This window comes from Microtus ochrogaster, linkage group LG2 (genome assembly GCF_000317375.1).
Source record: "Microtus ochrogaster isolate Prairie Vole_2 linkage group LG2, MicOch1.0, whole genome shotgun sequence".
Lineage (NCBI taxonomy): Eukaryota > Metazoa > Chordata > Mammalia > Rodentia > Cricetidae > Microtus > Microtus ochrogaster.
In genome coordinates, this window is record NC_022028.1 from 46,228,074 (window position 1) to 46,240,353 (window position 12,280).

Consider the following 12,280-nt stretch of genomic DNA (forward strand, 5'->3'; position numbering starts at 1 on the left):
TGTGCGCCACCACCGCCCGGCTTCAATAGGATTTTTTAAAGAATAAAAGTAACTATTAGAGCAAATGAAAGCAACCATGAGGTAGTACTGAAAATACTGGCGAGGACAGTGGAGGCGGGGGAGGTCCTGCGTGGCTGAGTCCATGCCTTTCTTGACATCCCAAAGTTAGAGGTAGGAGTCTAAGAAGACTGCTTGGAATTGTAGACAAATACTAGAATTAAAAACAGAAATAATTCAAAATGGTTGGTGTGTTTTGGTTAGAGAGTCTGTGGGACACCTTTCCTTTTTAACCTATAATGTCCTGGAATAGCTAGGGTTTTAAACCGTACATTGAAGGCGTAAGTCACAAACAATGCCACACCAGTTTGGAATTATGATTAATAGGGTGGTATTTATTTAAAGGGAAAAAAACTTACAGATCACCATCCCAGACAACAGCCCTCTGTGCAACCAGGAAGGGAGTCTAGTCGCTGTTGGAGCAGGAAGTGAAGAGAGAGAGAGAGGAGAGGGAAGTGGCCGCTTTTTTAAAGGGAGAGAGACCACGCCCCAATGGGCTGGTATCTCAGCGGCTATAGGCTGGAGGAGCGGAAGGACCTCCCGCAACAGTACATTAAACAAGGTATCATTGAATCATTGTAATCTCTTCCCAACATTAACGAGCGTGTGTGTTGCCTCTGGTTAGCTGTACCGCCTGTGCTGGAGCCTTTGGAAGAACACGGAAGAGCGTATTGACTTAGATGCAGACGAGGAAAGTCACGAAGAAGTTGGTGGTGCTCTTGAAGAAGGTAATCTCGGTCTTACGCCTGTTTTAGTGTAAGAACACTGGGTATGGTTTGGCCGTGTGGGCTTTTATGGGTTATGTTTGTTTTTAATCTCTCTAAATTCAGCTTCTGAGATTTAAATGTATATGTGTAAAACTAAAAAAAATTTTTAAAACGTGCCCTCAATATCCAGTGATCATTAAATGTGAGATCCATTTCTTCATCTCCAGCCCATCCACCCATCTTCCATCATCTGTCCACGAAGCCGAGTGCCAGCTGCCAACCAATAATTAGTTGTAGACCGCCCTGGCTCTAACTACATATTGTACTCAACAAGTCAGTCTCGACTGATCAAGCCTGAGTGTCTGACACAGCCTCCTTTCTTCACTATCGCTCACAGGACATCGTTTATTCCAGGCAGGCAGACTCCTTCATAAGTCTTAACTAAGACTAATCTAGTCTTTTTTTTTTTTTATCAGAGAACCAGCTTTCAGGGTCCTTTCTCTTCCTCATTATTGTTCTGTCTTATTTCATGACCTTTTATGGTTATCCTTCCATTTGTAGTCTGAACTTAGGTTGGATGTGGGTCTGGGATTGGTTATCAGCTTCCTAATTTCAGCCTCCTTTAATAACGAAGCTCATGATTTTCACCACCCTCCACCCACTTCCACTGCATCTCATCCGTTTGCTTCATATCTGTGTCGTTACCATTTATTTATTTCTGTTTTGCCTCACTTTTATTAGAATTTTTCATAGATTTCTGTTTAGAAGCATGTCTCAAATTTTTCCAATTCCACTATGAAGAGCATTGCACAGAACTTTTTGTATGTGACCCCCCCTATACCATTTGAAGATTTGAAGAAGCTTGACTGTTGGATCGAAGGGCGAGTGCCTGTATAACTTTGCTGTATTCTCCAAATTCCCATAATTGGGAGTTAAATTTTCTTTTGCATTATATTAATACATATACTATGGGCCCAGACATGGCCTCTGGTGGCAGCACGGACCACACAGATCACTATGACACCCAGCAGCAGCATGGACTCAGGACATCAACATGGCTGCAGGTGGCAGTGCAGGCTCCTCATATCGGCCTGTTCCTCACCGCCATCTCTTCTCCAGCTCCACCTCTCTCCACAGTGCACGAACCACTCCGCTCTTTCCCTCCCCTCTCTCCATCACACTCTGCCTTTCCATCTCTCCGTTATGTATTGTTCACTGTAGTGGCACCCGCTGCCGGGCCTGTGGGGACCAGGGCCAGCGCTTGTGTGTCATCTTCTGATGGCTGAGTGATTTTATGGACCACCTGTCAACATTTTTTTCGTGGCTTCTTCATGTCTTTAGCATGTTTCCATGAGGTTTTTGATAGTCCTTTTACCTGTTTTTTTTTTACAAAGCTCATTGATATTATTATTGTTACACATATATATAGATATATGTATGTGTATTCATAAAGCTGCTGAATCTGTTTTAGCTGTTTGTGTATAATATGGTTTCAGGACTGACCACTTTGTCTTAGATAACCCCTTGGCTGGTCATCCCGGGAAAAGCTAATTTTCCTCCTACCAATCAATAGTTGTCTGTAGTCCTTTGTCAAGGGGTTGGAAGTCCTTAGAATGTCCCCCCTCCCATGTTCACATGTCCATTGATATGCTCATTTTTCTAGTCTTGTTTCTGCAGCCATCTCTAGGAGAGACTGTTTATAGATCTCCTGGTACTCTGGCTCTCTCAGTCCTTCCTGCCTCCTTCGGGATGCTCCCTGAGGCACAGGTGCTGTGATGTAGATGTACCCAATGGGGCTGAGGTCTTTAGGATCTGTTGATCTCCATACTGAGTTGTGGATTTCTGAGGTGGTCTCCATCTGTTACAAAAAAGAACTTTGATGAAGGGTGGCAGCTACACTCACCTGTAGCTATGAAGATAAGATTTAGAATATCGTAAGGAATTATGTTGCTCTAATGAAGTGGTGGTAGTAAATTCTTCTCCAAGTTCTAATGACATCACTATCACCGAGAGGTTTACAGTATCAGCCATGATTTTCTTCTTGTTAATCGGCCTTAAGTCCAATTAGCTATCAACTTGAGAGTGGGAGGGCACGGGAAGGGCTCTAGGGAGCCTAGTTGCAGCTGGAGAGAGGAGAAGGAAAAAGGAAAATGATGCAATTCTATTTTGATATAAATATTTTTAAAAAGAAAGAATCCAATGTACAATAACTAAAAATGTTCACAGTTTCTCTCTTAAATAAACGTGTTATAATACTGGAATACCCCAAAAAAATTATTGTGGCATGTCAAGGCCACTACCACTCTAATTTTCATTTCTTTTTACTTTGTTTATTAGAGTCTCACCATGCAGGATTTTCTATTTTATATAGTCAGATTTAACCGTATTTTCCCATAGATTTCCATGACACTTGTAAGTGGTTGTGACATGCTCAGTCATTTGTACAGCAACAACAGTGATTTCTGTTTCCTGTCTTAGTTGGTGATTTACTGGTGCTTTTTTCTGTTCTAGATGATCCTGAGCAACCCCGTGGGTGTCTCAAAAGGGCATGTAGCTTATTCTGTGGTTTGCAGAATACAGGGCCCAAGCTGAGCAAAGAGGAGGAAGAAGCCCTCAGGAAAAAGTTCACTGACACCTCTGAGAAGCCCTTGTGGAGGAATGTAGTGAACGTCAGTGCCATCGTCCTCCTGACTGTGACCGTCTTTGTTCATGCCTATTTTGCCTGAACTCTGAATGGAGCAAAGAATAATGGTTAAATTTCCTTTTATAAATGTTGCTCTGTCACAGTTAGTTGACCAATTGAAAATGTTAAGTAATTAGGTTACTATACAAATATCTTGTTTTTAGCAAGCCACTGTGTCAATTGGGTAAAAATTCTTCCCCCCCCCTCTCTATTTAGATATAACTGGAAATGAAAATTGTATATATTTAAGATACACACAGTGATTTGAAATGCGCCCACACTTTGAAAAGATTGCCATGATCAGACTAATTAACATATCCATCACTCTATTTGGTCATGCATATATATTTGGCAACAATACTTAAAACTGCTCATCTAGTACATTTCAGTCATACTAGACTATTTTTATGCTGATCACATACAAGAATTCTTTTTGTATCTAAAAGTTTATTCCTTTTGATCATATCTTCCTGTTTCAAAAGTTTACAACTTATCAAATCTTGGACGGTCAATATTTGTGGTGGTCTGAATGAGAATGACCTCCATAGGCTCATAGATGTGGGTGCTTAGCCACCAGGGAGTGGAACTGTTTGAGAAGGTTTAGAAGGATTAGGAGGCGTGGCCTTGTTGGGGAAAATGTGTTACTGAGGGTGGGCTTTGAGGTTTCAAAAGTTTATGCCAGGCCCATGTCTTAGTCTCTGCCTGCTTACCAGGATGTGAAGTTCTCAGCTACTGTTTCATTGTGTGCCTGTGTGCTTTTTATCATGATATCATGGACTAACCCTCTAAAACTATAAGCAAGCCCCCGGTTAAATGTTTGCTTGTATAAGAGTTGCCTTGATGTAAGATGTAAATGAATTAGAGTCATGTGACTGCATAAACAAGTATGCTTTCTCCTCTACACTTGAGTCAAGACAATTTCTCCTCCACAATTGTTTCTGAGGAGTGAGCTGCCTTATGCATTACATCTGTACTTACAAATATTTGTTATACATTTGTACATTTGCTTTGTGTATATACCACCCCTGAGAAAAGGAATTTGAATAAACTGAAAAAGAATTTTATAATAATGATCTAAATCTCTTGATTTTGTCTTTAATAGAAATCTCTAACCCCTCTCTCTCTCTCTCTCTCTCTCTCTCTCACACACACACACACACACACACACACATCACACACACACACCCCTTTCCTAGGGAGATTATGTGGCTCAAATATATTCATACAATCTGATACTGGGCAGTGCTTGTTCATAAATAATTGTTTCCAATGTTCCACATTGGTACTTTTATACAAGCATTATGGTCATCCTTAATTACCCATGTTCTACTATTTTATTCTAACAAAGACAGAGACTGAATCATTTATATTGTGCTCTTGTAAAGAAAGTCTGTGAAATATGAAATTAGGACTTGATATTTTTCTTCAAGAGAGAGAAAGAGAATATTTATTTTTCATGCTTTTATGTCTGTAATTTTCTCCTGGCTGAAATCTTGTTAGCAATGTGAAACCATTATGAAAGAATTGCTTTTAAATGCATTATATATATATATTTGTACACATGTATATGCATATATATGTGTGTATATATACATATGTGTGTGTTCTACATGTTCTAAGTGACTACAGATGCCAGCTCAGATTATAATACCTAGAAAAACTATCAATTACAGCTGATGCAGAAATAAAAACGCTTGCGCACACACACTCATGCTGTATTTTTTTAAACCAATGACAAACTAAGTTAACTGTGAAGTTTTTTTTCTTCCACTAGCTCTTCCTCTGGCCCCTTTCAGCCTTTTCTTCTACCATGTCCATTCTTTTGTGACTTTATAGATCCTTTCTCTGCACAGGACCCATAGCTGACACACTAAGCTGGGACTCAGGTAGGAGACTTGTATCCCCCTTTGTGTTGGCAGAGGCTGCTCATTTGTTTCCCGGCCACCCAAACCTGAAATAATCCCTGTATTATTGCAACACTTCTTGGCCTATTAGCTCGTGCTTCTTATTGGCTAGCTCTTATATCTTAAATTAACCTATTTCTATTAATCTGTGTATTGCCATATGATTGTAGCCTACCAGTAAGGTTCTGTCCAGCATCCAGCATCTATCTCCTGCAGCAGCTACATGGCTTCTCCTTGACCCTGCCTACTCTTTCCTCCTCTATCTGCTTGGAATTCCTGCCTTGTTCTATTCTGCACTGCAAAAGGCCCCAAACAGATTCTTTATTAACCAATGATATTAACAGCATACAGAGGGAAATCCCACATCACCTCCCCTTTTCTGTCTAAATAAAAGGAAGATTTTAACTTTAACATAGTAAAGTTACATATAACCGAACAGTTATCAAGCAAGAATTATAGTTTTAATATTTAGTCTATTTGCATTTGACAAACTCTATCATCTATTCTATATTTGTGAGTCTAAAGTTTTATATTTAATCTGTCTTTTATAATTATAACTATCTTTCTTCAACTCCAACAAAGAATTTCAGGTATTGAAGATACTTATAGAGGAAGTAGATTCATTGGTCAAAGAAAACATTAAATCCAACAAATTCTTAACACAAAGCGTTCATGAAATCTGGGACACCTTGAAAAGATGAAACCTAAGAATAATAGGGAAAGAAGAAGGAGAACTCCAGTTCAAAGGCACAGAAAATATATTCAACAAAATCATAGAAGAAAACTTTTACAACCTAAAGAAGGATAGCTCTATGAAGGTATGAAAAGCTTACGGAACACCAGATAGACTGGACCAAAAAGAGAAAAGTTTGCTAGCCATATAATAATCAAAATGCAAAACATACAGAATAAATAGAGGATATTAAGAATTGCAAAGGAAAAAAGTCAAGTAGCATATAAAGGTAGACCTACCAGAATTACACTCAATTTCTCAATGGAAACCATGAAAGCCAGTAGGTCCTGGACAGATGTGCTGCAGATACTGAAAGGCTATGGATGCAAGCCCAGATTACTATACCCCGCAAGACTTTCAATCATCATATTCCATGATAAAACCAGATTTAAACAATATCTATCCACAAATCCAGCCCTATAGAATGTACTAGAAGGAAAAACTCCAACCCAAGGAAGCTAACTGTACCCATAAAACACAGGCAACAGATAACCTCACACAATCAAACCTCAAGGAAGGAAAACACACAAACACTACCACAAAAAAAGAACAGGAACTAACAATTACTGGTCATTAATATCTCTGACTATCAATGTGCTCAATTCACCTATAAGACGACACAGGCAAAGAGAATGGATATAAAAGTAGGATCCATCCTTCTGCTGAATACAAGAAACACACCTTAACCTCAAAGACAGACATCACCTAAGAGTAAAAGGATGGGAAAAGATTTTCCAATCAACTGAACCTAAGAAACAAGTGAGTGTAGCTATCCTAATAACTAACAAAATAGATTTCAAACTAAAATCAATCAGAAGAGCTGGAGAAAGACACTTTATACTCATCACAGGAACAATCCATCAAGATGTAGTCTCAATCCTGAACATCTTTGCCCCAAAGAGCACCCACATATGTAAAAGAAAATTACTAAATCTTAAATCACACATCAAACTCCATGCTAACTATAGGAGACTTCAACACTCCACTCTTCCCAATGGACAGGTCAACCAGACAGAAACTTAATAGAGAAATAAGAGAACTAACAGGTACCCTAACTCAAGTGGAATTAACAGACATCTACAGAACATTACACCCAAACACAAAAGAATAAACCTTCTTCTCAGCACCTCATGGAACCTTCTCTAAAATTGGCCACATATTTGGTAAGAAAGCAAACCTCAATAGATACCAAAAAATTGGAGTAACCCCCTGTATTTTATCTGATCATCATGGTTTAAAGTTAGAATTCAACAACAACATTACTCACAGAAAGCCTACAAAGTCATGGAAATTAAACAGTGCTTAATTGAGCCACCCCTGGGTCAAGGAAAAAAATCAAGAAAGAAATTAAAGTTTTTCAGAAAATTGGGAATTAACCTACCTCGGGATTCAGCAATATCACTCTTGGGCATATACCCAAAGGATTTTCAATCATACCACAAGGACATTTGTTTGACTATGTTCATAGCAGCATTATTTGTAATAGCCAGAACCTGGAAACGACCTACATGTCCCTCAACTGAAAAATGGATAAAGAAAATGTGGTAGATTTACACAATGGAGTACTACTCAGTGGTTAAAAAAAAATGATATCTTGAAATTTGCATGCAAATGGATAGAACTAGGAAAAAAATCCTGAGCGAGGTAACTCAGACCCAGAAAGATGAGCATGGTGTGTACTCACTCATTATCATCTCCGTTAGCAAAAAGGCTTTTGACACAATTCCACATGACTTCGTGATACCACTTCTAGAGGGACAAGGACTAGAGGGAGCAAAACCTCCACACAATAAAAGCTACACACGCTGGGGGAAATGGTGATGTCCAGACCCAGTTGCTGCTAAGGACCATGTTGGGGTTCATGGTCCTAATGTAACTGGGGTCTGACCTGAGGCCCAGGTCCTGCATTGTCACTAATGATCACATAGAGGCCCAGGGTTGGAGCCACAACCTGAGGCCTTGGTGGCGTCCTGTGATCACACAACTGCTGAGACTGTCCCCACCTGGGTGGCTGCTCCTTCCACCCAGAGCCAGGCTGTCACCCAGGCCTACGCTGTTGCCTAAGGCCATGTTTAGGTCCATGGTCTAGTGGCCGTTGGGGTCCGTGTTGGTGTCTGTGCCCAGTGTCATCTCAGGAGGTCTTAGAAATCATGTAAGGTAAAATCAGAGAGCTATACTGAGTCAGTCCCGCCCTTCATTGCTCTGACAAACCTGGCCTTCCCCCTCTTGAGCCACTTCAGAGAGCTGGACCCTGCACTCAGGAGGGAGGATTCCACCCCTCACCACAGGTGACATGAACCTACCCTGAGGGCATGCATGTAGGGTAGCTGATTCCACCACTGCACCTGTGGTGGGTGGCCCCAGTGGCTCCATCTGACCTGCCTGGTTAACACCAATGCCCACAACTGGGCCTTGGGTTGACCCACCCTAGCATCTATCTCATCTAGGTCTTGCTGGAGTGCAGCGCACAGCGCCTGTCTCTGCTCTATGTGCTACCATACAGTTCGCGAGCTTTGGGCAAGGGGCTGGAGACTGAAACACACAAACACACACACACACACACACACACACACACACACACAGAGACATGGACCTCTAGTCACTGGTAAGAAGCCCCTTATTCAATAGCACCACAGAGGCTTATAGTCCCCAACACAGCAAGGTGGGCCAACATGTGAAAACCTTATCCTCTGATCCTCAAGGTCAAGGCAACACGTGCTTGTGAAGCAGAGCTGGTAAACAACTTTGACACAGCTTTCAGTAACTCAAATCAGAAGGAAAGTAAAGATCCCTCGCAGGGAAGAGCAGCTGGAGGCCAGGTCTCCAAATGTTCCCACTGGAGCACATGAAGTGACTGGTGACCTTGAACCAGAGCAAGGACTGGTGGGCCAAAGGGGTACACTGTATGACACACTGAAGCCTCCCATGCCACCAGGATAGATGAAGAGGTGGTGGGGAGTCAGGAAAGAAGGAGAAGCAGAGATTTTTGTGTTCATGCTGTAGTTTTTGTTCTGCTTTGGTTTATTAGAGAGTCATTTTTGGTTGTTGCTCTTGCTTTTGTTTGTTTGCTTGCTTTGTTTTGTTCTCTTTCATGGGGGGAGCAACAGGGATGGCAGGATATAGGGGGAGCTGGAGGTGAACTGAATTGGGGTGCATGATGTGGAAATCCCCAAAGAAGTTTTAAAAACTAATAAAAGCTACAGCACATCATCCTAAATGGAGAAAAACTTGAAGCAATCTGATGAAAACCAGAATCCTCCCTTTTTAAAAATATAGTGCTAGAAGCGCTAGCTAGAGAAGGAGGACGAGGCTACATAAATAGTAAACGAAGTCAAATCATTTCTATTTGCAGACGATACAAAAGACATCCCAAAAATTCCACTAGAAAACGCCCAGAAATGGGCAATACTTTCAACAAAGTCAACTCACAAAAATCTGTAGCATTTCTGGATACAAATAAGAAACATGCCAAGAAAGAGATAATGGAAACATCCACTTTCATTAAAGCCTCAAAGAAATAGCATATTTAGAAATAAACCTAACCAAGGAGGTGAAAAACCTCTACAATGAAAGCTTTTAATCGCTGAAGAGATTAAGGAAGGCTCCACCCCCACCATACTCACAGATTGATAGAATTAAACTTGTAGAAATGACCATCATAGCAAAACCAAGATGCAGATTCAATGCAAATCCAAACAAAATACCCACTACATTCTTCAGAGAAATAGAGAAGAAGACATCCTAAAATTTATACCGAATCACAAGAGACCCTCAGAGAGCCAAAGCAATCCTGAGCAAGAAGAGCAATTCTGGAGAGATTGCACTAGGTTTTAGGGTTTCTTACACAGATATATAGCAATAAGAACAGCCTGGTACTGGCCCAAAGACAGGCATGTAGTGGAACAAAGTATGAGAGCCAGTCTTCAACGTGTGTAACTAGAAACACCTGAACCATTTCTCAGCAATACGAAAACCACTCCTTGGAGAAAAGACATCTTCGACTAACGGTCCTGGGAAAAGCAATGTCCATGCGTAGAAATGAAATTAGACCTGATCCATCACCCTGCACAAAGATCAACTGCAAAGGTACCAAATATGCCACTGTAACCCTGAAATGCTAAAATCGCTAGAAGAAAATATAGGCATTAGACTACAAATTACAGCTGTAGGAAAGGACTCTCTGAATAGGACTCTAGTTGGGAACTCAGGTCAATCGATAGATGGGACCTCATCTAACTAAAAAACTGGGTAGAAAAGAAAACATTCACTAGAAGAACGGGCAAGCCCACAGAGTGGGGGGAAGCTCCGACTGCCGCACAGCTGATATAGGACTAATATCCAGAATATAGAAAGAATTCAAAAACCAGGGAGTCGAGAAAATAAGCAAACCAATCTTTAGAATGAGTTACAGATCAAAATAGTTCTCAAAAGTTTAAAATAAAAATGGCTAAGAAACATAGTTAAAAGTGTTCAGCATCTGTGGTAGTTTGAATGAGAGCTTTATGGTAATATTCTATTGCTGAAGATGCCATATCCTTGAGTGACAGAAGTGATCAAGCTGTTACTCACCTGGAAACTTCCTCCATCTTGGCTAGTGTTCATGGAGTTGGAAGGTGGTATGCATGCTGCTGGGGGAGAAATGCTATCCTCAGTCTCACCCAGCTGTGAACTCTGCAGGCTACAACGAACCTGGCAAGATATGCCCACTGATGCCACAGTGACTTATACGTTATTAAAGTAACCAATCACTTTATGATTGAATCTAAGGCTTATTCCATAAGATGGAATTCATAAATGGCATCTTTAATGTGACTGATAACCTGGGACTTGATAGATCTTGGGCCCTAGAGAAGACTCCAGTTCTCTTACTCTGTTAAACAAACATAGTATTAAAATGACTCCTAATGACTTATTACTAGAGTTGAAAAACCTTTATATGCAAGCTACATCTGCTGGCAAGTAGACCACACACCAGGATGGGCCTCTCTCCCAAGGCTATCTGGGCAACACAAACTAGACTCATTGGAGAACATAATAAATAAATAAAATAAATATCTCAAATTGTGTAGGAAAAAATGAATGGACAGGTGATAATTGAAGAGTTGGGGATATCGGAGATATGTTTGAACTACATTTTATGAAATTCTCAAAGAAATATCAAAATATTGCTTTGAACCATCTTTAAAAGTGTTCAACATCTGTGGTGGCTCGGATGAGAAATACTTCTGTAGAAGCAGGGATCTGAATATTTGGCCCCTAGTTGATCTTTCTGTTTGAGGAGGTCTATAAGGTGTGCCTTGCAGGAAAAAGCATGTCATTGGGAGCAGGCTTGGAGAGTCCATAACCTTGCCCTAGATCTAGCTCATTCTCTCTTAGCCTTAGCAGTAAAATATGTTATCTCTCAGCTTCTTATCTTCACATTCCTTCTGCCAAGACTGCCTATTGCCAGGCTTGCCACCATGTGGACCTTTATCCCTCTGCAAGCATAAGCAAAAGCAAGCTCTTCCTTTTACAAGTGTTCTTGGTTATAGGATTTCATCACAGCCACAGAAATGTTTGTACTGAGAGTGGGGCGTTACATTAAAGGAACTGACTAAATTCTGGCGAAAGATCTGTAAAACCTGTTGCAAAATGTTAGCTTAAAACTTGCAATAAAAGATGGATAGTTAAAAAAAATCGATGCATAGGAAATCTTAGTTTGCTGCAGTATATTATATGTAATTCAACTCTTGTTTAGAAAAACAGATCTGCTGTAGTATATATACTTCATATGTGTCTCAGCCTTATGGAGGAAAATATGTTTTTCAATAGCGACCATGTGACTTGCCTCCAATTTGGCTGATGACCCCATCAGGATGGAAGCGACCATGTGACTGGTAGCCATCTTTACTATGATTAAAAGAGAGTAAATGCCATGTAGCTTCAAAACCATCTTGATAGAATGGCCAAGTGCTATAGACCAAGCGAGGTGGCATTCATAAAACTTCTCAGCTATAGTGAGCCCTTTGTTTATCCTTGCATCGTTTTTTTTGGACTAAGGAGGCAGCAGCGGATCCCCAAAATATTTTTGATCAGGATGGATTTTTGTATGAGGGTTTTTGTCCTGATAGTAAAAAATTTAAATAAGGAACCGCGTATGTTTGAATAAGGTATTATTGAAAATAAGGCTGATAGCCGGGCGGTGGTGGCGCACACC

The 12,280-nt window shown here is 40.5% G+C and overlaps 1 protein-coding gene across 2 annotated transcripts in view; it reads left to right on the forward strand.

The window, feature by feature from the left end:
* Positions 1-3,490, forward strand: part of LOC101987795 (solute carrier family 5 member 4-like) — a 33,393-nt gene extending 29,903 nt beyond the window's left edge. The window contains exons 14-15 of one of the 2 annotated variants that reach the window (XM_005360215.2): positions 683-785; positions 3,276-3,490. In XM_005360215.2, the coding sequence (XP_005360272.1) occupies positions 683-785; positions 3,276-3,490 (318 nt within the window). Of the gene's footprint in view, positions 1-682; positions 795-3,275 lie in introns of both variants that reach the window. The other variant, XM_026785761.1, reaches the window with a different exon arrangement.
* Positions 3,491-12,280: the final 8,790 nt, after the last annotated feature.